This window comes from Phocoena sinus, chromosome 14 (genome assembly GCF_008692025.1).
Source record: "Phocoena sinus isolate mPhoSin1 chromosome 14, mPhoSin1.pri, whole genome shotgun sequence".
Taxonomy (NCBI): domain Eukaryota; kingdom Metazoa; phylum Chordata; class Mammalia; order Artiodactyla; family Phocoenidae; genus Phocoena; species Phocoena sinus.
The window spans coordinates 54,803,754-54,828,462 of NC_045776.1; the positions used below are offsets into that span (position 1 = coordinate 54,803,754).

General features: G+C 40.4%; 1 protein-coding gene across 2 annotated transcripts in view; it reads right to left on the reverse strand.

Annotated features, from left to right (window-relative positions):
* Window positions 1-24,709, reverse strand: part of MYOM1 (myomesin 1) — a 164,415-nt gene that overhangs the window by 139,517 nt on the left and 189 nt on the right. Inside the window, exons 1-5 of one of the 2 annotated variants that reach the window (XM_032654459.1) lie at window positions 23,763-24,683; window positions 16,532-16,616; window positions 7,216-7,395; window positions 5,519-5,569; window positions 59-383 (exon numbers count right to left, since the gene is read on the reverse strand). In XM_032654459.1, coding sequence (XP_032510350.1) covers window positions 59-360 — 302 coding nt within the window. In that variant the 5' untranslated portion in view covers window positions 361-383; window positions 5,519-5,569; window positions 7,216-7,395; window positions 16,532-16,616; window positions 23,763-24,683. Of the gene's footprint in view, window positions 1-58; window positions 384-5,518; window positions 5,570-7,215; window positions 7,396-16,531; window positions 16,617-23,762; window positions 24,684-24,709 lie in introns of those variants that run through there. The other variant, XM_032654458.1, reaches the window with a different exon arrangement.

Sequence of the window (24,709 nt, forward strand, 5' to 3'; positions counted from 1 at the left end):
GGAAGTTATTCAGAGAATGTGGCTTTGCCCTAAATTTGTAAGGCTGCTTTGGACATACCCGTGGGAGTAGCCATAGTCGTAGGCTGAGGCAGCCTTCTGACTGACTGCAGATGAGAGGGCAAACTCGGAGGCCCGGGAAGCCTGCTGCCGGTAGGATGCGGCGGATGCCTGGCTGAAGGCCTCGGACTTCTGGCGGTGGGCAGCGGAGGAGCGGCTGCTGTAGGCAGTGGAGCCGTGGGTGTAGATGGCCGAGCTTTTCTTCTCCTGCTGGTACTGGCTCATGGTGGTGTGAAGGTTTTTGTTGTGGTAGCTGCGATCATAGTGCTCGTGAAGTTTCTGATAAAAAGGCAGAGACATCATGTGCCCCCAGGGAACCAGGCAATCTACAAGAAAGCAACAGTTTGGGGGTGAACTATTAAGGAACAAACCCAACAGAACAAGTCATCTCAACCAACATGTAAAAATGAATACTCTTTTATCTGTTCCAAAGAGTAAGTGGAAACTGATGTGAAGGTTAGTTTAGCTGGTTACGCAATAAATTCCTTGCTTCATAGCCCAGATGTACCCTCTCCTATCATTGTACTGTTTTCTCCTTTTTTTAAATACCCAGGAGATCTTTACAAAGTTTCCCTATTGTGCTTTTTCCTTAGACCTTTCATAGCATATATTTCTAATTTTTTGGCATTTCATTCTGACAGGGGCTTCATCTGAGAGAATATGTAATGATGGAGAGTCTGCGTCCAGCCAACGTGGTTTTCATTCAACAAATAATTACTGAGAACCCATTTTGAGCCTGGTACTACTCCAGCACAGGAAATACAGAGATGAACAAAACAAACAAAATCTCTGCTCTGATAACCCTATATACAACCTTATGATCTATTGCAAGAGACAGACAAATAGAGAAAATAAAGTGTAAAGTATATTAGAACCTGCTAAATGCTATAGAGAAAAATAAAACAGGAAAGTGGGATGGGATGCAATTTAAACAGCATCATTAGGGATGATGATGATGACTGAACATGAAAGTGACATCTGAGCATGAGAATATCTGGGGGGAAGTATTCTGGTTGGAAGACCATTGCAAAGGCACTGGGGTGTGAGCCTGCCTGTTGTACTCCAGGAATGGCAAATAGGCCAGTGAGGTTGCATGGAGTGAGGGAGGTGCAGGGAGAGGTATAGAAGATGATGTCAGAGAGGTGGAGGGTGGGGAGGGCAGATAGTGTAGTGTCCTATAGGTGACTGTAAGGACTTTGAATTCTATTCTGAAAGGGCTAAGGAGTCACTGGAAGGTTCTGAGCTGAGAATCACTCTTGCTGAGTCTGAGAATAGACTGTTGAGAGACAAGAGTGAAAGCCAGGAGACCAATTAGAAGGCTGTTATGGGCTGAGTCATATCCCCCCCCAAATTCATATATAAACGTCCTAACCTTCACTACTTCAGAATGTGACTGTATTTGGAGATAAGATCTTTACAGAAGAAGTGAGGTTAAACTGAGGTCATTAGGATAGGTTCTAATCCAATATGACATGATTGGCATCCCTATAAGGAGAGGAAATTAGGACACAGATATGTACATATACAGAGGGAAGACTGTGTGAAGATACAAGAAGATGACCATCTACAAGCCAGGAGAGAGGCCTCAGAAAAACCAGCCCAGCTGACACCTTGATCTCAGATTTCTAATCTCCAGAATCATGAGAAGATAAGTTTCTGTTGTTTAAGCCACCCAGTCTATGGTACTTCGTTATGGCAGCCCTAGCAAATTAATATAAAGGCCACTGCAATAGTCCAGGCCAGAGATTATAGTGGTAGCAGTGGAAGTGTGAGAAGTGATCAGACTCTGCATGCTTTGCAGGCAGAAGCAATAGCATTTGCTGAAAGTTCTGGATTAGGGTGTGAAAGAAAGAGAGGAATGAGAGATGGCTCCAAGGATTTTGCTTGAGTAATTGGAAGACTAAAACTGCTATTAACTGAGATGAGCTAGGAGTATAAGAAAAGAGCAGTTCAGAATGGAAGAACAGGAGACTGGTTTGAGACATTCTACATTTGAGATACCTGCTAGACACCCAAGTGGAGAGATTAAGTGATTAATCTTAAACTTAATTAAGAGATTAAGTTGGATATTTGACTCTGGAATACAGGGTAAAGGTTCAGGATGGAGACCTACATTTAGGACTCACCAGCATTTAGATGCTATTCAATGCTGAAAAGAAAATAGATGAGAATGAAAGTCCTAGGACTGAACCCTGGAGGATGCTTATATTGTCATATAACAAGCTCTCTCGAATTTCACAAATACTTCAAAAAGGTATAGTGTCAAGGCAGAAAAATTCCATTAAGAATATGAAGGCTTCTAGTCTTCCTACATAAGGCAGCAAGAAAGTCAATCATCAGTGTAGCAGTTTGCATTGTGAACATGACCTAACAGTCCTACTGAAAGTCAAACATAGGTTTGCTTAGCATAGAGAGGGGAGACTTCAGACTGCATTATCTTTCTTGAAAAATCTGTCCACTGACAGAAGCGTATCAGCCATATTGACAACCCTGGATGAAGTAGTGGTTTTATGGAAGCCCCCTCTTACATGTTTTTTTAATTAATTAATTTATTTATTTTTGGCTGCATTGGGTGTTCGGTGCGGTGCGCGGGCTTCTCATCGAGGCGGCTTCTCTTGCTGCAGAGCACTGGCTCTGCAGCAAGAGAACTGGCTCTAGGCGCGCAGGCTTCCCTGTGCCACCAGGGAAGCCCCCCTCTTCCATTTTTAATGCTTTTGTGCATGTTCTAAATTTTTTACAAGTGAAATTAATTGTAATAAATTTTTCAAACCTTTTAAAAAAATTCTAAATGAGGACTGAATCCTTCTAAACTTGCCACATTTTCTGTCAAGTTTAAATCTACTTTTTAGGACTTCCCTGGTGGCGCAGTGGTTAAGAATCCGCCTGCCAATGCAGGGGACACGGGGTCGATCCCTGGTCCAGGAAGATACCACATGCCACACAGCAACTAAGCCCGTGTGCCACAACTACTGAGCCTGCGCTCTAGAGCCCCTGAGACGCAACTACTGAGCCCATGTGCCATAACTACTGAAGCCTGTGTGCCTAGAGCCAGTGCTCTGCAGCAAGAGAAGCCAGAGCAATGAGAAGTCCGTGCACCACAACAAAGAGTAGCCTCTGCTCGATGCAACTAGAGAAAGCTCGCGCACAGCAGTGAAGATGCAATGCAGCCATAAATAAATAAATAAATAAATTCAAAAAATAAATCTACTTTCTAGAAAGCCTTTTAAAGTACAAGACAAGCTTGCTCTTCAATTCAGTTCCATTAAAAACAATGAGATAAATATAAAAACAGTTTCTAAGATGAACTGAAAAGCTGTTTCCCTTTTATTATTACTTTATGTTTTCTTGTCATTAGTCCTGTAGATTTCCAGGCCAAATCTCAGACTTAATAAATCAGGATCTTTGGTGAGAGCGGGAGCAGAAGACTGAATTCTACACAATTTCTCAAAGTGTTTCCAATGTACACTGAAGTTTGAGAAATGCATGGCTTAGAAGATAGGAGTGATTTTAAGGACAGGTAGAGAATAATATTTCAATGGATTTTAAATGACTAGTGTGGAGAAGTTTTCAATTTTTTGTGTTTTTATTTCAACACCTAATAAAAATTTTCACCTCTTAAATTTTTTTTTTTAAATCTACTTTTTCTTAACATCTTTATTGGAGTATAATTGCTTTACAATGGTGTGCTAGTGGCTGCTGTATCACAAAGTGAATCAGCTATACATATACATATATCCCCCATATCCCCTCCCTCTTGTGTCTCCCTCCCACCCTCCCTATCCCACCCCTCTAGGTGGTCACAGAGCACTGAGCTGATCTCCCTGTGCTATGCGGCTGCTTCCCACTAGCTATCTGTTTTACATTTGGTAGTATATATAAGTCCATGCCACTCTCTCACTTTGTCCCAGCTTACCCTTCCCCCTCCCCATGTCCTCAAGTCCATTCTCTATGTCTGCATCTTTATTCCTGTCCTGCCCCTAGGTTCTTCAGAACCATATTTTAAATCTTTTTATTTAAACTAAAGAGTCAGCATGTATTCCCTAGAGAAGAAAATCCAGCAAACTTCATTCCAGAAATATTTATGTTAGGACTCATGGAAGATATCAGTCTACATGGCATTTCTCAAGAGGAAGAAAATAGCCACCAGCAAGCAACTTTGCTTCAACCCTTAAATAGATTGCTATTTTCTGTTCTAAAATATACAGGATGATGATCAGGTGTAATGAATTATTATTAGATACATTTTTATAAAACAAAAGGGTTGAATATATAAATATAGAAGTATATGTTCAGGCATTTATAAAGATGTTTGATAAGCTTCTGTAATGATACATACTACACTGCAACACAGCTAATGTTATTTGAATGATGTCCAAATAAATAATGAATGACCTTCCTGTGTATTATGCTATAAGCTAAATTCAGAACCCAAATAACTTGAAATGCTGTTATTTTCACAAAATAAAATCTTTAAATGTCTTGCCTCAATTCTATTTTCCATTCGCTTTATTTCTATTTTCCCCAAATATGTTTATTTTTAATAATACTTAATATTCCAAGCACAGAGATAATATATTACAAGTAAACAGGCTTTGGCCTTATGTCAACTCAGCTGGTTGTCATAGCTCTGACCTCTGGAACAAAGGTATAACTACCTTCTCCTCATCAAGTAAGTGAGGATTATCCCCAACACATGACAGCTAGAGTGTATTGGGAGGAAAGATGGTTTGGTTGTCTTCCATTCCTTTAAGACCTGTGTTTTTTCCTGAAAATAATTTGGGAATTTAGGAAGAGACAGTAACTCCATAGTTGTAACTGTGACATGATATTTTGTACAGGCATTAGAGGCTGAAAGCTGATAAAAATTCTTCACAGAAAATACTAACTTTAGGATCATGATGTGGGGCTCTTTGTTGCCTCTGAAATATTGCTTAACCATTTTCCGATTAGAAATACCCAATGTACCCTTACATTCATCCACGTGGCTCTGTCAGAGCAAAATCACTGAATTAGAGACTAGTGACTTCGGAGCTAGTTTACTCCTTTTGATCTAATATGTAATCAGGGAGTATTGTAGGCGTATGGAGGATAGAAAACACATGATTTCCTGTTACCTTACCCATTCCAGGTTTCAACCAAACCGCTGAACTGTAACTTGGAAAGAGTACTTGACTCACGCTTACAGTTCTATCTGAGACAGCTATTATCTTTTTATAGTTCCAGGAACAGTAGCTTAATTTTAAAAGAATCCACTGATCTGAGAGAAGAGCTGTGCCAGCACAAACTGGCACCCTGCCGCTCGTTCTCCTTCCCCGAGCTCCACTTTCCTATTTCTCTGCTATTCTGACATCTCTTTGAGAAAACTGCTGAGCTCAGAAGATAGAAAGAAACCACACACACTGCAGTGCTCTTGAGCACATAAAATATCAAGTGCATTCTTCTGCCTCAAGGTCACACTTACCAGCTTCCAAAGGAGCGATGGTGGTGGAAATGTTCCGACGTGACTGTGGAGCTGGATGAGAGAATGAAAAACCCACGTAGGTTGAATCCAAGAAAATGTTAAGAGGCAGGGCTAAAGACAGGACCCTGGGGGCCAGTTCAAAAATAATGCATGTGGTCAGGCTGTAGAATGTCAGAGCCACACAGCCAGCCTTTTATGGCCAAGAGGGCAGATAAATATAGCACCAAGTGGGGAGGGTAGTCCTAAACCAAGAGGAAGAAGGAGGCCCTGGCAGGTAGCTGCCTCAGTAATTAATTACATTAATGCCAGTCAATGGCTCTGGCCTGATTAAACCAAATGTAGGATTTTTATTTGGCTATAAGAGCTATTTTCAATATAATTTTATCACAGGATATTTAAAAGCATAATGGAAAGAGTGGTTTGTGTTGAGAGCTAAAAATAGGTACAGTAATCTGATTCCCAAAATGGACTTCATGGAATTTTAATGCCAAGATACGATTCTGGATGTGCTGTTCATAACCCATGTACAATACATTTAAAAGACACAAGGTGAAAAAAGAACACGAGGCTAACTAGAGACAAGCAAATAAAAAATGGGTCACACATGGTAGAAATTTTGGCTTGACGATCACCGTTTCTCTCATTTTAGGAAAACTTACAAAGTAGGTTATAGCTTCAAGTTTGAATCTTTGATTCCCTATTCATTAACTAAAGCCTTTACAAAGCAACAAGTTTTATCTTTCCTAAAGTCAGAATAGGGTCAGTCTATCTAACAAGAGATTCTCTTTCTTTGTTTTTAGAATATGTCACAAATTCAGAGGTGGTATAACCTGTGGCAAGAGCCTGCACTTCGGACTCAGACCAGACCTTGATTCTAGGCCACCGATCGTATTTAATAGCCAGGTAATTCTAAGCAGAGTATTTCTCCTTAAGTTTCATTTTCTTTCTCTATAAAATGGGGATAATAACATCCAAATTAGGGGACTGCTATGGAGATCAATGTGATAATGCAGAGAAAGCACTTAACCTAGTGATTGCCACAAATGAAGACTCAGTAAATGTCAACTATTGTTACCTATAGTAATAATTTAAAAGCTCATTGTTTAGATTATATGTACGGAGAAGGTTATGTCCTGATGTGATAGTACATCAACTAAATACAGATCCACTTGTATCTACCAAAATATTGAACAGACCCAATATCGTAGCCTACTTTATAATTCCTTTATTGATGATAACTACAGTTAAGACTGTTGAGAACCTATCAAGTGCCAGACACTCTGATAGGCACTTTATACACATTATCTCATTTAATTCTCATATTGCCCTATAAGGTAGGTATCATTGCCTTCTATAGCTGAGGAAACTGAGGCTTCGAGAGGTGAAGTCATTTACCAAAGAGCACACAGCTAGGAAATGACATAAATGCAATTCATTCAGAGATATTTGGATTCCAAAGCCCATGCACTTTTTGTCACGGATTGCCTTATCCTCCCCCCAATGATACTTTGTCTATAAAAAACTAGATATTTTCAAATGGTCTTGCGAGTGCATTACAGGTCCCCACTAATAACTTAGGGTCAGCTTTTGAGATACCCAATCAATGTATGTAAAAGAACGTATTCCACTTAGTACTGATCAAATTCAACCCAGCATTTGTTTATCTAAATGCACCTCTAGTCAGTGTGCATACGTACATTTTTGCTGTCAGGAATCCATAGGAGAATTTTCCAAGCTTTACGTTCCCAAGTATCCATTTGTTCTCTAAACATCCAATACAGAATGGCAGTGGTTTTTCCGAGTTTTATCCATCAGCCATTGGAATGGTTCCCAGTGAGTCATTTCTCTAGAGAGCATGGCAAGTTGCTTCAAATCTCCTTGAAATAGAAAGAGGAAAAATAAGCAAAAATAAGAGATATAAATCATCATAATACGAGCTAATATTTAATAAGCATTTGCTATATGCCAAGTATTAATAATGCTAACTACTTTACAGTATTTTATTTGACCATGATACACACATAAAACCATTTCATGGATTATGAAATTAATTTAAGATTTAGAGAGATTAATATTCTTAAAGTCACACAACTAGAATGTGACAGAAAATTCAAACCTGGGTCTGTTCTACACAGAGCCCAGCCTCCTTTATATCATACTGTACTGCCTTATAACCATTTAACTCTGTGTGTGTGTGTGTGTGTGTGTGTGTGTGTGTGTGTGTGTGTGTGCAGATAGATACATACATACATAGATAGTCAGATAGATAGAGTGTGCCATATGCCAATAATGTCCACTAGAAGTAAGAACTCTTACCAAAGAAGAGTCTTAGTTATATTTCCCATGTAATAGACAACTATTAGGTCAAGATTTACTGGCTACAAATATCAACACATTAAAATATTTACTGAACTTTGATTCCTGTTAAGAACGCAAAATGAGAGAAGTCCACACACATTTGTGGAAAAACTAAAATATCATTTATTCATTGATGCTCAGGATCCCAGTGAAAGCCAAACAGTCTATTTCAAACAAATGTACAGTAAGATTTGGCAAAAGAAGTAGAAGCTAGACCCAAGCAATTCTCCTAAGTGATCTTTCTGCTGTAGCATCATCTGGATTCAGCCTTTTCTAACAACATATTTATCCAAAATATAAATATCCAGATAATAAACTACCTACTGTGTTATACTGCATAATAAAACTAAAGATGAAAAAATTAGTTGGGCTTTGACAAATCAATAATTGTGATTTAATCAAATTGCCTTATAGATGTATAATCAATTAATCTGACTTAATCATGATGCCCTTACACATGTGTAATTATTCTGAAAACTTAATGGAATGCTAATCTACTGTTAATTTCAAATTTCCCAGAAAACCACCTAATACAAAATACTTTTTAAAAAGTGTATAACTATACAAGTCTGGAAATTTCAAAAATATTTGCTTCCAGAATTACAATTACTTTTTTTCATTTATTTATTTATTTTTGGCTGTGTTGGGTCTTCGTTTCTGTGCAAGGGCTTTCTCTAGTTGCGGCAAGCGGGGGCCACTCTTCATCGTGGTGCGCGGGTCTCTCACTATCGCGGCCTCTCTTGCTGCGGAGCACAGGCTCCAGACGCGCAGTCTCAGTAGTTGTGGCGCATGGGCTTCTTTGCTCCGCGGCATGTGGGATCTTCCCAGACCAGGGCTCAAACCCGTGTCCCCCTGCATTGGCAGGCAGATTCTCAACCACTGCGCCACCAGGGAAGCCCAAGAATTACAATTAGTTTTTTAAGAAAGCAATTTTAAAGTAGATACATCTTCTCTTCATACTAACTGTAAGGGTATTAATATTTTTATGTGTGAAATGATGAGCTTAACTAACTGTAGTGTATGCTAAAAGCCAAAATAAATGTATAAATTATAGTTAGCCACCTAACAATTTTTGTTTTACAGAAGTGGAAACAGTAGCAAATCATTTTTCTATACATGAGGGAATAAACAAAGATATACTCTTTAGAAATAAGGTAAACCAAAGCAAACAAAAACTAAATTCCAACTCAGATCAAGAAAGTTTAAGTTGCTGGGGAATTTAGTTAACAAATAAAACCCATGTATCAATAATACAGAAAAAGAAAGACCTGTATTTAGTCAGTTTAATTCATAAAGCATTTATTGAAAACCCACTAATGTGTCAGGCCCTGTGTTACACCCTAGGGTCCAGTGGTGACTCACTCACGTCCTCAAAGTAGCCACTGTGTAGTTGGGTAGACAAAGATTACTTAAGAATAACTGTGGTACAGGGCTTCCCTGGTGGCACGGTGTTTAAGAATCCGCCTGCCAATGCAGGCGACACGGGTTCAAGCCCTGGTCTGGGAAGATCCCACATGCCGCAGAGCAACTAAGCCCGCAAGCCACAGCTACTGAGCCCGTGTGCCACAACTACTGAAGCCCGTGCGCCTAGAGGCTGTGCTCTGCAACAAGAGAAGCCAGGACAATGAGAAGCCCACACACCACAATGAAGACCCAACACAGCCAAAAATAAAAACAGACAAATTAATTAATTAAAAAAAAAAGAATAACTGTGGTACAATGTGATAGGTGAAATGATGAACACAGCACATAAGAAAGAATGTGACTGGTTGTTTTATATGTACAAAGCAAAACCAAAATAATCCTTCTCCTTTAAAAGATAGGAATTAAAGGAGCAAATCTAATATATCACTCATTGCTCACCTATTATGCAAAGCACATGCTAGGTACAGGGAAGCAAAATGACTGACATGGGCCCTGTGGTCAAGAATTTCTAAATTCTAAGAATTTTCTCCAATACAAATGCTTTCAACAGAAGGCAAAGCTCAGCCAGATTATTCGGTGAGCTCTTTTAAGTTGTAAATTAATTGTATCCTTCCTATCTCAGAGTTGCCTAATTAAAAAATATATATGTATATATATATTGGCGTTTGGCATCTAGTCCTGTTGTTCATTGAGTGACTTTGAAAAGTCATTTCCCCTCTCTGAAGCTCCATTTTCTCATCTATAAAATAAAGAGTTCAACCAGATAATCTCTAAGGTGTTTTCTAGCCTGAATAACTGTGCTATGAATCCAAAAAGCAGCTGTTTTTTCTTGCCTGGTTTGTAAGCTGATTAGCAACATCCTATGCAGAGCAATTTTGAGGGGAATAAAATAAATCCTCCTTACTCCAAGAATTCTGCTTCTACCTGCTAGCTCATGTCTGAAATGCTCTCTCCTGGGAGTGTCGTTTTATGAATTTAAATCCCTATTATACTAGAAATTATCCAGAAAGATGTTTCAGCATGTAATCAGTTAAGTCTTTGCGTGATGGGCCAGAGTCTCAGATTTGTTATGAGTAGAGTGGTGGGAAAGGAGGCAGAGGGGAGAGGTGATCATTGAAAAGCCGATTCTGAAAAAGGACAATCCTGTGATGTGCAGCACTGGCCGCGGAGCTGGTGGGATAAGGCCCCACCCCCTGCTCAGATCCCTACCTACCACCCTGTCCCCCAGACTAGACTCCAGGCCACCAGGAAGCAGATGCATAATTCCACAGTGGCCTTGGCTTTCTGCACTTGTGGCTGCAGAAGCATGCTGCACTTGTGGCTGCAGAAATGGAATTAATTTCTGTTCTTTACCAGTTGCTCTATCTCCCTCTCCTCTTCTTTTTTTTTTTGCGGTACGCGGGCCTCTCACTGTTGTGGCCTCTCCCGTTGCTGAGCACAGGCTCCGGACGCGCAGGCTCAGCGGCCATGGCTCACGGGCCCAGCCGCTCTGCAGCATGTGGGATCTTCCCGGACCAGGGCACGAACCCGAGTCCCCTGCATCGGCAACCACTGCGCCACCAGGGAAGCCCCCTCTCCTCTTCTTAATTCCCTCCCCCGTCACAAGAATCTTCACCTTACTTATCCAAACCCTCTTCCTCTGTTTGTATTTTTTAAATATTTAGTGTCAAGAACTGTGAAGGCATATAATGGATATTATTCAGCCTTAAAAAGGAATGAGATCCTGATTCATGCTTACAACATGGATGAGTGTTGAAGACATCATGCTAAACGAAATAAGTCAGACACAAAAGGACAAATATTGTATGATTCCACTTACACGAGGTACCTAGGGTAGTTAAATTTATAGAGACAAAGTAGAGTAGTGGTTACCACGGGCTTGGGGAAATGGGAATAAGGAGTTAAGTGTTTAATGGGTAGAGTTTCCATAAGGGATGATGTAAAAGTTGTGGAGATGCATAGTGCTCATGGTTGCACAACAATGTAAATGTGTTGAATGCCACTGAACTGTGCACTTAAAAATGGTTAACATGGTAAATTTTGTTATGTACATTTTATCATACACACAAAAAAACTATGAAGACTAAGCTTTTTTACCCTGCTTACAAGCTAACAAGTTAACCTACAGTTTCATTGATGCTGACAAGACATGGGACGCCTGGGTCAGAGTCAAAGGACTCTGCTACTCACAGCAATAGCAGAAGCCAAAGCATCAGCATATTCTTCACCAGTGTGACAACCCCACCCGCCCCGTTCCCCCAGGGCAACATGAAGAGGCCCAGGTGACACCAGCACACACACTGGATTGCATCATGAGAGTGGAACTTTGAGCTTAGGGAACCTGAATATTTTATAAGGAGCAGTAAGCATGCCTGCTCTTTGCTCCAGAGGCAGCCATTCTCTTTATTATACTGGAGAGGGGGTGTGCCTGCCTTTGCCCTGGAGGGAGATACTTTCTCTATCTTCAAACATCCCTGAAAAGATAGCCTGGAACAAAGGGAAGCCAGAGGCTTGCTTGCAAGATGTGCAGAAACATGACAGACCCATGGAGAATTGTCTCCCAACAATCAACACAGGTTATTTTTACAAAAACAATAACTTTTTTTCTTTTTTTTTTAGAAGTGAGAACCAGACTAAAGAGTAACAGACGTGAATCTCCAGTTTCAATTTATTTTTAATTTCTTTTTAACAGTTTTATAGAAGAAAAATTTATTGTACATACCATAAAATTCATCCATTTTGAGAGTAAAGATCAGTGAATTTTAGTAAATTTATACGGTTGTGCAACCACCACCAAAATCCAGTTTTAAAACACTTCCATCACTGGAAAACTTCCCTCATGCCAGTTTGCAGTCAGCCCTTGGTCACTTCCACAACCCAGGCAACCACTGACCTGATTTCTGTCCCTACAGTTTAGCCTTTTCTAGAAATTTCATACAAAGGAATCATATAATATGTAGACTTTTGTGTCTGTTTTCTTTTTAACCTAGCAAGATGTTTTTGAGATTCATCCATGTTGTTGCATGATTCAGCAGATTGCTTCTTTTTACTGCTGAGGAGTACTTCATTAAAAGACACACCATGTTTTGTTTATCTGTTCATCAACGAATCAACTTTGCATTGTGTCCAGTTTGGGGCTAGTATGAATAATGTCACCTTGAATTTTTAAATCTATTTTTCCTTATATAGTTAACCAAAGTTGGTGTGATAGATAACAGAAGTATCAAAACACTGACCAAAAAGTATTGCTATCTAACACTTACATAGTACTTACTATTTGCCAGGTGGTATTAAAAATGCTTTATATGTATTAACTTCTTTATTCCTGACAACAATTTATAAAGTAGATACTATTATTATAATACCTTTTTCATTAATGAGAAAAACTGAGTATAGAGAAGTTCAGTAATTTGTTCCAGGACAAACAACTAAAATGTGTTAAAGCAAGGATTCAAATTCAGATAACCCAGATCCAGAGTTCATATGTTAACCAGTACATAATATTCTCTTATAATTAAAACAAACCAATTCTGACAAAATTCTATAGCTTCCTCACTTCTTTTAATATTGCAGATACCATTTTATATTTGATGCAGGCACATGTCTCCAAGTATTAATTAATTATGTTCTGTGTTCCCTTATTCTCTCTTTCATACCATAAGAGTCCCCTTTCCTCTCCTAGTCTACACTGAAGCAGAAACAAAGATGCAAAAACACAACAAAACACAGTTTCAGACTAGTAGTTTCAGATACAAGCTTACAGAGCTAGCTTTTCCTATCCTGCTCACTAGATAAGACAGCCTAGAAAAAAGGAGAGGGAAAAGGCAGGGTAGTTACTAGAACAGGAAAGCAAAGATCAAAAGAAGGGCTGGGGTGATCCTCAACCTGGAAGGAAATGGACCTTTGATGAAAAGAGCAAGGGAGCAGAGAGAAAGACAGGGAATAATTTTCTTCAAAAATGAACTCAACTTTGGAGACAATAAGTGAAGGAAGCCAGTCACAATGGACAAATGCTGTTGTATGATTCCACCTATATAAGGTACTGGGGTCAAATTCAAGGTAGAACAGTAGTTGCCAGAGACTTGGATGGTGGAGTGGAGGAAACGGGGAGTTACTGTTTAATGGCTAGAAAGTTTCAGTTGAGCAAGATGAAAAAGTTCTGGAGACGGTGGTGGTGATGGCTGCACAACAGCGTGAATGTACTTATGCCACTGAACTGTGCACTTGAAAATGGTTAAGGTGATAAATTTTATGCTAGGCATATTTCCCCATAATTTTAAAAAATGGATTCTTCTGATTCGTCACTGTTCAGCATGGACAGTCCACCATTCAGCAGTCCTGGACACTGATAACCCCATTCCCCTCAACAGAGATGCAATACTTGGCCACCTGGTGGGGGGAGAAGAGCTTGAAGGGAGACCTGTGCCCCTCCCACGGGAGAACTCAACAGTCCCGGTTGGGACTCTCTCAATGAGGGCAGCAATGGACACACATTATCACACTTGGTTCTCATCAGTGTGTACACACTACGTTCTACTTTGTCTAACAATTGATGAATGCGTTGTACTATTTCACCATAATTTGTTACCTAGTCTCTAGGTGTTGGCCACATGGATATTTCCAGTTATTCACTAAGACTAGAAGTTAGAACCAAGAATTAGGAGCATCTTCATTTTCACCTCAGCTCTTTTACCACATCTATGTGTGTGTTCCCTTCAGAGGCAGCCTTTTAACCCCTCTGGTTCGGTTCCGTCATAGTTCTCCTAATGGAGTGGGATTGGAAGAGTGGTTCTCCATCCTGGCTACACATCAGAATCACCTGAGGAGTTTTTAAACCATCCTCAGGCTCAGGCCATATTCCAGGACAATTAACTCTGAATCTCCGGGCATGGGAGAATGAGTGTTTCTAAAAGCTCCTAAATGATTCTAATATGCAGCCCTAGAGGAAAAATAATCTCCTAGGTCTATTTCGGTTCTAAAATGATGAAATCCTCTGAATTAAAAAGGGAGCTATAAATATTTTATACAAATAAAGTTTTCATTTCAGTTACCTCCTTGGGAAGTATTTCCCCAGAAAGGAACTTCAAATTGAAGGAAATGTTTCGTGACAGTGCTATTTGGAATATTAGGCTAATCTATAATGCCACCTACCAAATATGAATGCACTCTTTCTTCATTGCTCCATCAACATTGGAATGTACAATTTTATTTCAGCAAGTTTAACAGATGTGAAATATATCTCATAGCTATTTTTAAATGCATTTTTAAAATTCATGGGGAGGCCAGACATTTCCTTCAACATAAGCTATTTGGTTTTCCTCTTGTATGAGCTTCTTTTGACCTTTGACATGGAGATTGATTATTTTTCTTGAGATCATTATTAATCTGTTAATATAATAATAAATAAAAATTTTAAATAAGATAAAATAGCTACCATTAAACCTTCTGTGTACTAGACACTATATCATGCTTTACACATAGTATTTTATTTCTTACAAAAACCCTACCAAGCAGTTATCATCCCCAAGTTATAAATGAGAAAACTAAGTTTCAGAGAATAACATTAGACAAGTTACCCAAGGTCACATAGCCAGCAAATAGTAGAGCTGGGATTTGAACCCAGTTCCATCTGGCTTTAATGCTCCATTCTCCTTCCTGGACAGGAAAGCACTTAATACCTGCTCTGCTCACAGCATCTGCTGATATCCTGCACCATGTGATTCCTACTCTATGACCACAGGTGATGGGTCATTTCAAACCCAAAGGTTACTGATGTATATCCTGGCAGCAACCTATGATATATAGCCTGGGCCAAAAAGGTGAGTCAAGCCAGTCACATTCCTAGCTTACAAATTTGATTTTGGAAATACTGAGTGTCAATACACTTACTAGAAGGACCAAAAGTCAAAAAAGCCTGAACCAAAAGATGCCAGGGGTATATCTGGGGTGAGAGAAGCCATGGCAAGCTGAAATTATGAGGGACCAGAAACTAAAATTAGCAGAGAAAGGCAGTTGGTAGAGAGAAAACACAGTAGATGCTCTTAAAGAAGCAGCAGGTCACTCAGAGAACAATCATTCGGCCCATGAGAGGAAAACAAGAGTCAATCCCTCAAGTTACTGAATCCAAAAAAAATGGTTCTGAAGAACCTAGGGGCAGGACAGGAATAAAGACGCAGATGTAGAGAATGGACTTGGGGACACAGGGAGGGGGAAGGGTAAGCTGGGACAAAGTGAGAGAGTGGCATGAACATATATACACTACCAAATGTAAAATAGATAGCTAGTGGGAAGCAGCTGCATAGCACAGGGAGATCAGCTTTGTGTCCACCTAGAGGGGTAGGATAGGGAGGGTGGGAGGGAGACGCAAGAGGGAGGAGATGTGGGGATATATGTTTATGTATAGCTGATTCACTTTGTAATACAGCAGAAACTAACACACCATTGTAAAGCAATTATACTCCAATAAAGATGTTTTTAAAAAGCATCTAAATAGAGAGAATTACTATAAGAATTAATATAGTAACATAAAAGACTTTATTCATTGTTATCCCCTGCCTTGGACAATAATTTTTATTGGCTTATATATCCAAACAAGAGCTAACCTGTCTGTGGCTAATCTGGTCACTTCAACTACCTATGTCCCAGGAGATTTTTCATTCTGGACCTAGCAGGCCACACAGAAGTTTGATAACATTCGTCTGGTTGAGTTTCAACACAGGACTACTTTCATCATTTAACCACTTCCTAAATCTCCCTTACTTTTTTCTATACCTTTGCCCCAGAGTTCTTAAATAAGGTTTACAGTTTTAACGTAGGTTTACTGCACACACATGACATGTCTGGCACTGTGCAAGGTACTGGGAATACAAACAGAAGAAGGTGCTCTTGGGAAGTATGTCTACCTTCTTATCATAGTTCTTTCTTTGTCCAGCAGTAAATAATGAATAGCGTAGCACACAGTAAGACACCGAAGAATACTGGCTTTGGGAAAGCCCCTTCAAACTTGACCTCTGGCTCGTCGACCTGTCAGGGATTCCTGGGTAGTGCTGCCAGACCAGTGCTTTAATGCTTTACTGAATCAGCACTTGAGGGACAACACAAAAGGAGGTGCTCTGTGTTAAATGTTGACACGTTATATGAAATGGAATCTGCCCATAGAAATTACTTTCATTTACCATTATTTCTCCAGGAGAAAGAAGAACTCAGAATCAAAAGTTACAATACACTTACAGATGGCTGGCAAATCAGTTATTTTCCCAAGGCACTAACTTCAGTGGAATTAGGAAGTCTGCACAAGACCTTAGAGTCTCTTTTCCTGGGAAGAACAAAAAAAATAAGTCAACATTTGGGGTAACTATTCCCACTCCAAATTATTAACACAGTCATTCTTATCAATGATTAGCACGTGTCAACAATAAATACTCCTGCCTTTTCTGTTCCCCAGAATATGACCTTGGGCAGGTTATTAACCTCTCTAAGCTTCAAGTTCCTCATCTGCAAAATGGAAATGACGGTAACCACCCTGCAGGGCAATGACTGAGAGTTAATAAAACACGTAGCCGAGTGCCTAGCTCTGTAAATATAATAACAATAACAATTCATTCGTTTGTTAAAAGTATACACTGAAAGACTTCTACCTAGCTAGTGTAAAACTAATATAGGATATGTTTACAAGTGAGTTGGAAAGCAAGTCAAACAGACATGAAAAAGCAGAGAACAATCAAAAATGATCTAATATTTTTGAGCGCAATAGGACGTTAAACGTGAGGTTCATGATAATCTCAGAATTTTGGCAGACATCCCAGAGGCTGAAAATATTAGTTGTCAGAATATCTACTCAGGACATGTTCCAAGACTGTGAAATCAATTTTGTGACTCTTAGCTAATGTTCCTCCTCAGGAATTATAAGAGGCAAGATCAGTCTCTAGACCTGAGAGTTTCTAGAGAGACCAGCATCCAGAATCCTTTGGAGAGAGGTGTCAGGATTTTGCTCATCCATTCCACACACATTGTGTAGGGAGTGAGTGATTCTTCTCACAGCACTTTGAATACACCTTCAGCAGGTAACGTTGCTGGAGGAAAGCGTACTGCCGGTCTAATTATTGTTCCATGGTAGGCCATTTGTCTTTTCTCTCTGGAAGTTTTTACTATTTTCCTTTACCCTTGATGTTCTGAAGTTTCACTGTGATGGGACTCGGCATAGATTTATTTCTATTTTTCCTCCTTCATATTCAGTGCACTTTCAACGCGAATAAAGATTTTTTGACTCTCTTTCAATACTGGGAAACTCTTAGTCGTTGTCTCTTTTAATACTGTTTCCCATCATTCCCATTTTTATCTTGTTCTGGATTTCCCATTAAATATACAATTATTGTCAAAATATATCCTCCCTGACTCTTGACAGCTCTTTTATACTTTTATCTTCTTGTCTCTTTGTGCTGTTTTAGTGAATGCCTCTGTACTGTCTTCTAATCCACTACCTCAAAACATCCAAAACTGTAACTGTCATTTCCTACCGTCACCATACCCCACACTCCAAACTACTTCTCCCCCATGTTCCTCATTTCAGTGATTGTCAGTGTCATCTGTCAGAAATCCCGATTCTTCCTTCTCCCAGGCTATTCCTCTGAACTATCAGAGCAATTTTAAAATAACACAATTCTGCTCATATTAACCCCATACTTAAGACAGATCAGTGGTATCCTACTGACCTTCAGAAAATGACTTAGAGGCCATTTGGGATACAGTCTCTGCTTACTCCTTTAGCCTCATAGTTCTACCATTTTTCCCTTATATTCTACTTTCCAGCTCTTCATTCAGTCAATATGTATTTTTACTTACTGAGTGCCTGTAATGTGCTAATAATAATCACTGTTCTAGGTCTTGGGGATACTTCAGTAAACAAAGAAGCCTAAAAACCCTGTCTTCATGGAACTTAATAGGGAATATGTTCTGGTTTACATTTTAAAGGATTACTCTTTGGCAGTGTGGAAGTACCACATAGGGGGACGTGGAAGTAAGGAGACAAGTTAGAAGGCTATTGCAAAAATCCAGGCTTGAGAGAGGTTACCTTGCACTAAAATGGTAGTAAAGTTGGTGAGACTAAGTCGTATTCCAATATATTTTGAAGGACTTAACCAATAGGTATGTGCTAATAACTGTTCTAGACCCTGGAGATACTTTGACTGAAAGACTGGATGAAGGTCATGAAAGAAAAAGCGGTGGCATAGATGAGTCAAAGGTTTTTGACCTGAGCAACTTAAAGGATTGAAATGCCATTAACCAAGCTGGAGAAGACAACAGGAAGAGCAGGTTTTGGAGTGTGAAGGTTTAGATGCCTGGCAGACCTCCTCTTGGAAATGTCAAGTGAATATTTAGATACATGAGTCTGGAGTGCAGGGCAGAGGTTTTGGCCAGAGATACACACTTGGGAGTGATCAGTGTCTAAGTAGTATTTAAAGCCATGAAAGTAGATAAGATCATCTAGGGAAGGAGTGTCGACAGAAAAGAAAAGAAAAACCAAAAAAAAGAAAAGAAAAGAAAGCCAAGCACTGAGTTCTGGGCTACACTGAGGGATTAGGGAAATTAGGAGGTATTGTCAAAAGACATTGAAGAGTAGCCATAAGGAAGGAGGAAAACCAGGAGAGCGAGGCATCCTGGAAGCAAAGAAGAAAGTATTTCAAAGGTGAGGGAGTGATCACTCCGGCAATTGGCCATGATGACATGGAGGTCATTGGTGACCTTGATAAGCACTTGTTGGTGGAGTGGCTGGGAAAATAAGCCTTATTATAGTGAGTTTAACAGAGAACTAGAGCCAGTGAGTATAGGTGACTCTTCTGAGGACTTTTATAAAGGGGAACAAAGAAATAGGACAATAGCTGGAGGAGGAAAGTGCATCAGAAAGAGGGGTTTTTTTGGTGTTTGTTTATACTATAGCAGTTTTCTATTGCTGCTATAACAAATTACCACAAACCTAGTGGTTTAAAACAACACAACTTAATTTTCTTACAGTTGTGTAGATTAGAAGTCCAACTTGGGTCTCACTAGGCTAAAATCAGGCTATCAGCAAGAATAGTCTTGCTTTTTAAAGACTCTAGGGGAGAATCTGTTTCCTCGTCTTTTCTAGCTTCTGGAGTTCATCCACATTCCTTGGCTCCTGGCCCCCTTCCTCCATCTTTAAAGCCAGCAATGTTACATCACTCTGAACATTCTTCCATGGTCACATCTCCCTCTGATTGTCATATTCTGCCTCCTTCTTCTACTTTTAAACCCTTGTGATTACACTGTGCCCATCGTGATAACACAGCATAAACTCCCTATTTTAAGGTCAGCTCATTAGCAACCTTAATTTCATTCTTAATTCCTCTGTTATGTAACCTAACATAGTCACAGGTTCTGGAATTAGGATGTGGGGAGCCTACCATACATGCGATACATTACAGCTTACTTGTTGATGGGAATAACCCAATAAAGAGAGAGAGAACCTGATGACGCTGGGGAGGGCAGAATTGTTGGAGTGACATGAGTGAGCAAAGGGAAGAACTGGTTTTCCATAGGAGCAAGGAGGGTTCCTCTCAATTTAACAAAAGAGGAGTGAGAGGACAACAAATGGGGACAGATGCTGGCTGGTGGGTAAATGTGGGTGGTGTGGGAGCTTGCGGGAGTCGTTTTTTTTCTCAGTGACTCAGAAGCAAGGTCATGGACTGAGAGCAAGGATTGGGGGAAGGTGTTGAAGGTGTGACAAGACAGAAGTTATAAAACTGACATCGAAGAGATTAGGAGCATGAAAGAAATAGAGAAATGTCACGAGTACCTAGGTAGCATCAAGGGCCCACTTGACGTCTGTTGTCATTATTTAAAGTGTGCTCATTCAGCTTGTTTCCTCCAGCCAGGTAGACAAAACATGGGTACATTAATTAGCTAGGTTAGGTTAACTGCTCGACAAACTTCAAATCTCAGTGCCTTAACCAACCAAATTCGATTTCTCACTAAGAAATGTACATGGACTATCTCACCTAATCCATACAATGGTTGAACAACATGAATACCATTATTATGCTCTTTTCCAGATGAAGAAACTAAAGAATTAATTGTAGCAAGCCTAAACCATAATTTTTGTTTTAGGTATTAGTTTTATTTGGGGGTATTTTTTTTTTAATTTTTGCCTCATAAGATTAATTCAGAAAATGTAATTTGGTCACTATACTCATTCATTAACAAAATACTATTAGAATCAACTATGTTAGGCTATGTATTTCAAATTATGAACCATAATATTATATTAGGAGTCTTTGTCTTTTAGTAGTTGGAGCAGCATTTCTTCAGTTAATTACCAGAGCCCAGTAACTTATTTTCTAGGTAATTATTATTTCTTATTTTGGTTTGGTTTATTCATATTCTCTCTTCTTGTATCTTGTTTAGTATTTTAATTTTCCTAAGCATTTATCTATCTTAGTTTTTCAGATTTACTAGTATGGAAGTAATAACTTTCCTCAAATATTCTTAATTCAACGTCACATTATTTTTTCAATATCATTCCTGAATTTAGAAATAATTGTGATTTTTTTTTAAATGCAATTCTTTATGTAGAATTTTCTATACCCTTTTAATATACTACTTCTAGTTTTGGCGCTTTTAAGCTATTAACTTTAAAGTTAATACAGATTAACTCAAACACCTTTACTTCATTTAAAAGAAAGAAGTTTCTCCTACTGTTTTACTGAATTAATGCTAATTGTTACATTCTATTTCATGTACAGAGAATTAGAATTCCACTTATGTAAGTAAAACCAGAAGGTAAGCCATGTCTCTTAACATTCAAAAGTTTCTTAGATGCAATAAAAATTGCAAGTGATCATTACAAAATTATTGACGTAGGTAGTAAACACCAAGGGTCAATTCAGCTATGCTTCTTTGTTGTTTGGGTATGGAGTTCCCCTCCTTGGACCAAAGAAGAGAGCGCAGCATAGTAAAATTAAATGTGGGCTTTGGGTCAGGACACTTACTAGCTATGTGCACTTGAACAAGTAACCAGTTACTGAATATTTATTGGCACCCATGGATAATTAGGCACTTTATTAGGAGTTAGGGATTCGTGAACAAGAAACACTGGCCTCTGTCCTTCTATCTTACCCCTGGACAAGCAGAGACATGAGTTATAACCCTGGTTCTTTTATTGTCTTTTGGTAACATGTGCAAGTCACTAAAGTATTTAAGCCTCAGTTTCCTAATCTGTGAAACAGAGGTGATAATACTTACCTCACAGGGTCATTGTAAGAATTAAATGATAAAAATGCTTATGTACTAATAAAAATGCTTATGGAGCTTCCCTGGTGGCGCAGCGGTTGAGAGTCTGCCTGCCGATGCAGGGGAACGCGGGTTCGTGCCCCGGTCCGGGAAGATCCCACATGCAGCAGAGCGGCTGGGCCTGTAAGCCATGGCCGCCGAGCCTGTGCTCCGCAACGGGAGAGACCGCAACAGTGAGAGGCCCACGTACCGCAAAAAAAAAAAAAAAAAAAAAGCTTATGTACTAATTAAATGATAAAAATGCTTATGTACTAATACCTAGTACATAAGAGGTATATAGTAACTGTGTGTTCCTTTTCTTTCTCTCTGTGCTTTTTTCTTTCTTTAGATCTGATCTCGGGGTGGGGGGGCGGAAAAGAGCCTTACCTTGAGGCAGGAGCAACAGTGCCCTTTCAGTGTAATTACAGCACCCCCAAATAATTGCATACTATATAGTCTGAGTTCCTGAAACATGGTTTTTCCCAGCCTTGGCACTACTGACATTTTTGGCAGAATAATGCTCTGTTGTAGGGGGCTGTCCTGTGCATTGTGGGGTGTTTAGCAGCATCCCCGGCCTCTACCCACTAGATGCCAGTAGCAGCTCCCTGGTTATGAAAATCAAAACTGTCTCCAGACATTGCCAAGTGTTCCCTTGGGTGAAAGTCACCCCTGGTTGTGAACCTCCACATTAGTGGATCATAAATTCACATGTAGTAGGTCTTGAGCATTTAAAAAAATTAAATGGCATAACGTTGACAAGAATAGAAATCTTAGAAAGTATTACAGGCAGTCAAGTATTGCTTAGTGATATAAATTTCTTACTGTGAGTTGTCAAAAATTTGAAAGCCACTGTACTCAGTGAAAACTTTCATATAAACTCATTTAATCAGAAAACTCTACAAAATAAGGACAGATGTTATCCTCTGTTTTACAAATCAGAAAATTGACTCTCAGATCAGTTGAATGACTTGCCCTCAGGGTTACTCAGTAGGCTAAAGGAAAGATGTGAAACCCAACCCAGGTCTCTAAACTTTTAATGACAAGGTGTAAAGGAGATTGTCACCTGAGGGCAAAGATCTCCCGAAGGGTCCACAAGGGAAGAGATATTAGAGTGAGAGGTCTTTGGTGGTGGGTCCAATCATTAAAATTTAATATCAAAATGTTAGATGGAAATTTGAATAACATTTTATCAAGATATTATTTTTCCACACTGCTAACCTTTGTATACCCACAGTTAATTGGGGAATGAATAAATTAATGAATGAACATGGACCACACAAATCCCTGTGCTCAGTCAGCCAGGCCCTCTGATCACCTCCAGACAATCAGGCAGGCTGCTCCCTTTGCCTGGAATCTCCCTCTCCTCTCTTTCCCCACTGACTTCTAGAATCAGCTCTTCAGTAGTCCTCCGAGGGACCCTTTCCACAAGTCCCCAGACAGGCTGATTTCCTCCTCTGTGCTCCTTCTATAAACCTTACCAAATTATGCTGTAATTTTCTGTTCCACGTTTGTTCCCTGATAACTCCCTGTGCCTTTACTCCCTCCCCTGTCATCCCAGAGGTAGAAACTATGCTCTATTTCAAAAACCAAATAAACCACAGCACTCACCACAGTGCCTGGCAATGCAGTTGCTGTTTAATACCTGTTGACTGAATGGAAGGAAAGCAGACAGTCAAAGCAATTATCTGATACTATAGAAGCAAAAGACTGTTGCTGCTCCCTGCCGCCGTGAGGGGAAAACTATACCGTCCATTTCACCATATAGGATGACAGCAGTGGGAGCTCTAGCGCCCCCTGGTGGCAGGTGGAGGTGTGAGCACTGCAGGCGGCTCGCCCTGGGTCCAAGCCAGGCTCCAAGAACCATCTGCAGTTCCCCGACTCAGCCACCTGGAGTTTGTGCCCTCACTGCCGAGTCTTAGACCCTAAACTGTCCTCGCTCTGTGTCCCCACCTTTGGTGATAAGACTCACGTAGGACCCCTGTTAAACTGATGGCTTCCCAGGACCCGCCCTGCAAGATTCTGATTCATCGGGCTGGAGATGAGGCCCCCCAATATTATGTATTTTTAACTAGTCCCCCAAGTGATTCTCACTACCAAGGCTGTTTGGTAAACTAATCATCTTCGTTTCACTCACGCTGTAGAATTAGGGCAGTTGTTTATTTTTCAGTGACTTTACCTCCAAGTGAACTTGGGAATATATTATTGGTTAAAAGACGAAATGCTCCTGAGGTCCTTGAAGGTGTAGCTTATTCGTATTTCGAGTATATTATCCTGCAGCCTTTACCTTCCAAACGCTCCAATATATTATTGGTTAAGAGACGAAATGCTCCTGAGGTCCTTGAAAGTGTAGCTTATTCGTATTTCGAGTATACTAATCTGCAGCTTTTATCTTCCTTGTCAGCAGCAGGGTGACTCGAGTGAGGGCAGCTTTCGAGGGCGACCCCAAACCTCAGAACTGTTCCGGCCACGTGAGCCAGACCAGGCACGTGACCCCGGGGCCAGGATGACCCTGGAGTGGCATCGGGCCCAGCCCACCCCTTCCTCCAAGGAGCCGGAGTCTGGACGCAGGAAGATAATCGGGGAGGGCTTTCCTTTAACAAGACGCACTGACTGAAGCGGCCCGGGGCAAGGAGAGCAGAGCACAATAGGCCCCACTTTCTGGCCCCCTTTCCACCAGGCGCACGCCCGAACCACAGTCAGAGGCGGGGGCGAAGTTTGGAAGCTCTCGCTGCTGGTCACGCGTCTTCCTTTCGAGCCGGACGCAGTCAGGCTATCTTCTTCATGGGATCTGAGGGGCTCTGGTGGGAAACAAAACCGCGAACGTTTTTGAATAGGGAGGAGGTCTTCGGCCGCCCGTGGCCTGAGGAAATCCTTCTGGGACGAATAAATAGTGGCTTCTTGTCTGAGGGCCCTCGGGACTAAACAATGTTTGCTTCTGTGGGGAGGGGCGGGACTCTTCATAAAATAACACGGTACACAGAGATCAAATTTTTTGCCCAAAGGCCTCCTCTCGGTATACGCGGGCCGCTCGGGTACCTGCAGGCCGACCTCCAAACCTCCTGCGTCACCCTGAGGTGAGCCACACGCGCAGGCGCACGACTGCTCGGCGGCAGGGGCGGGGCT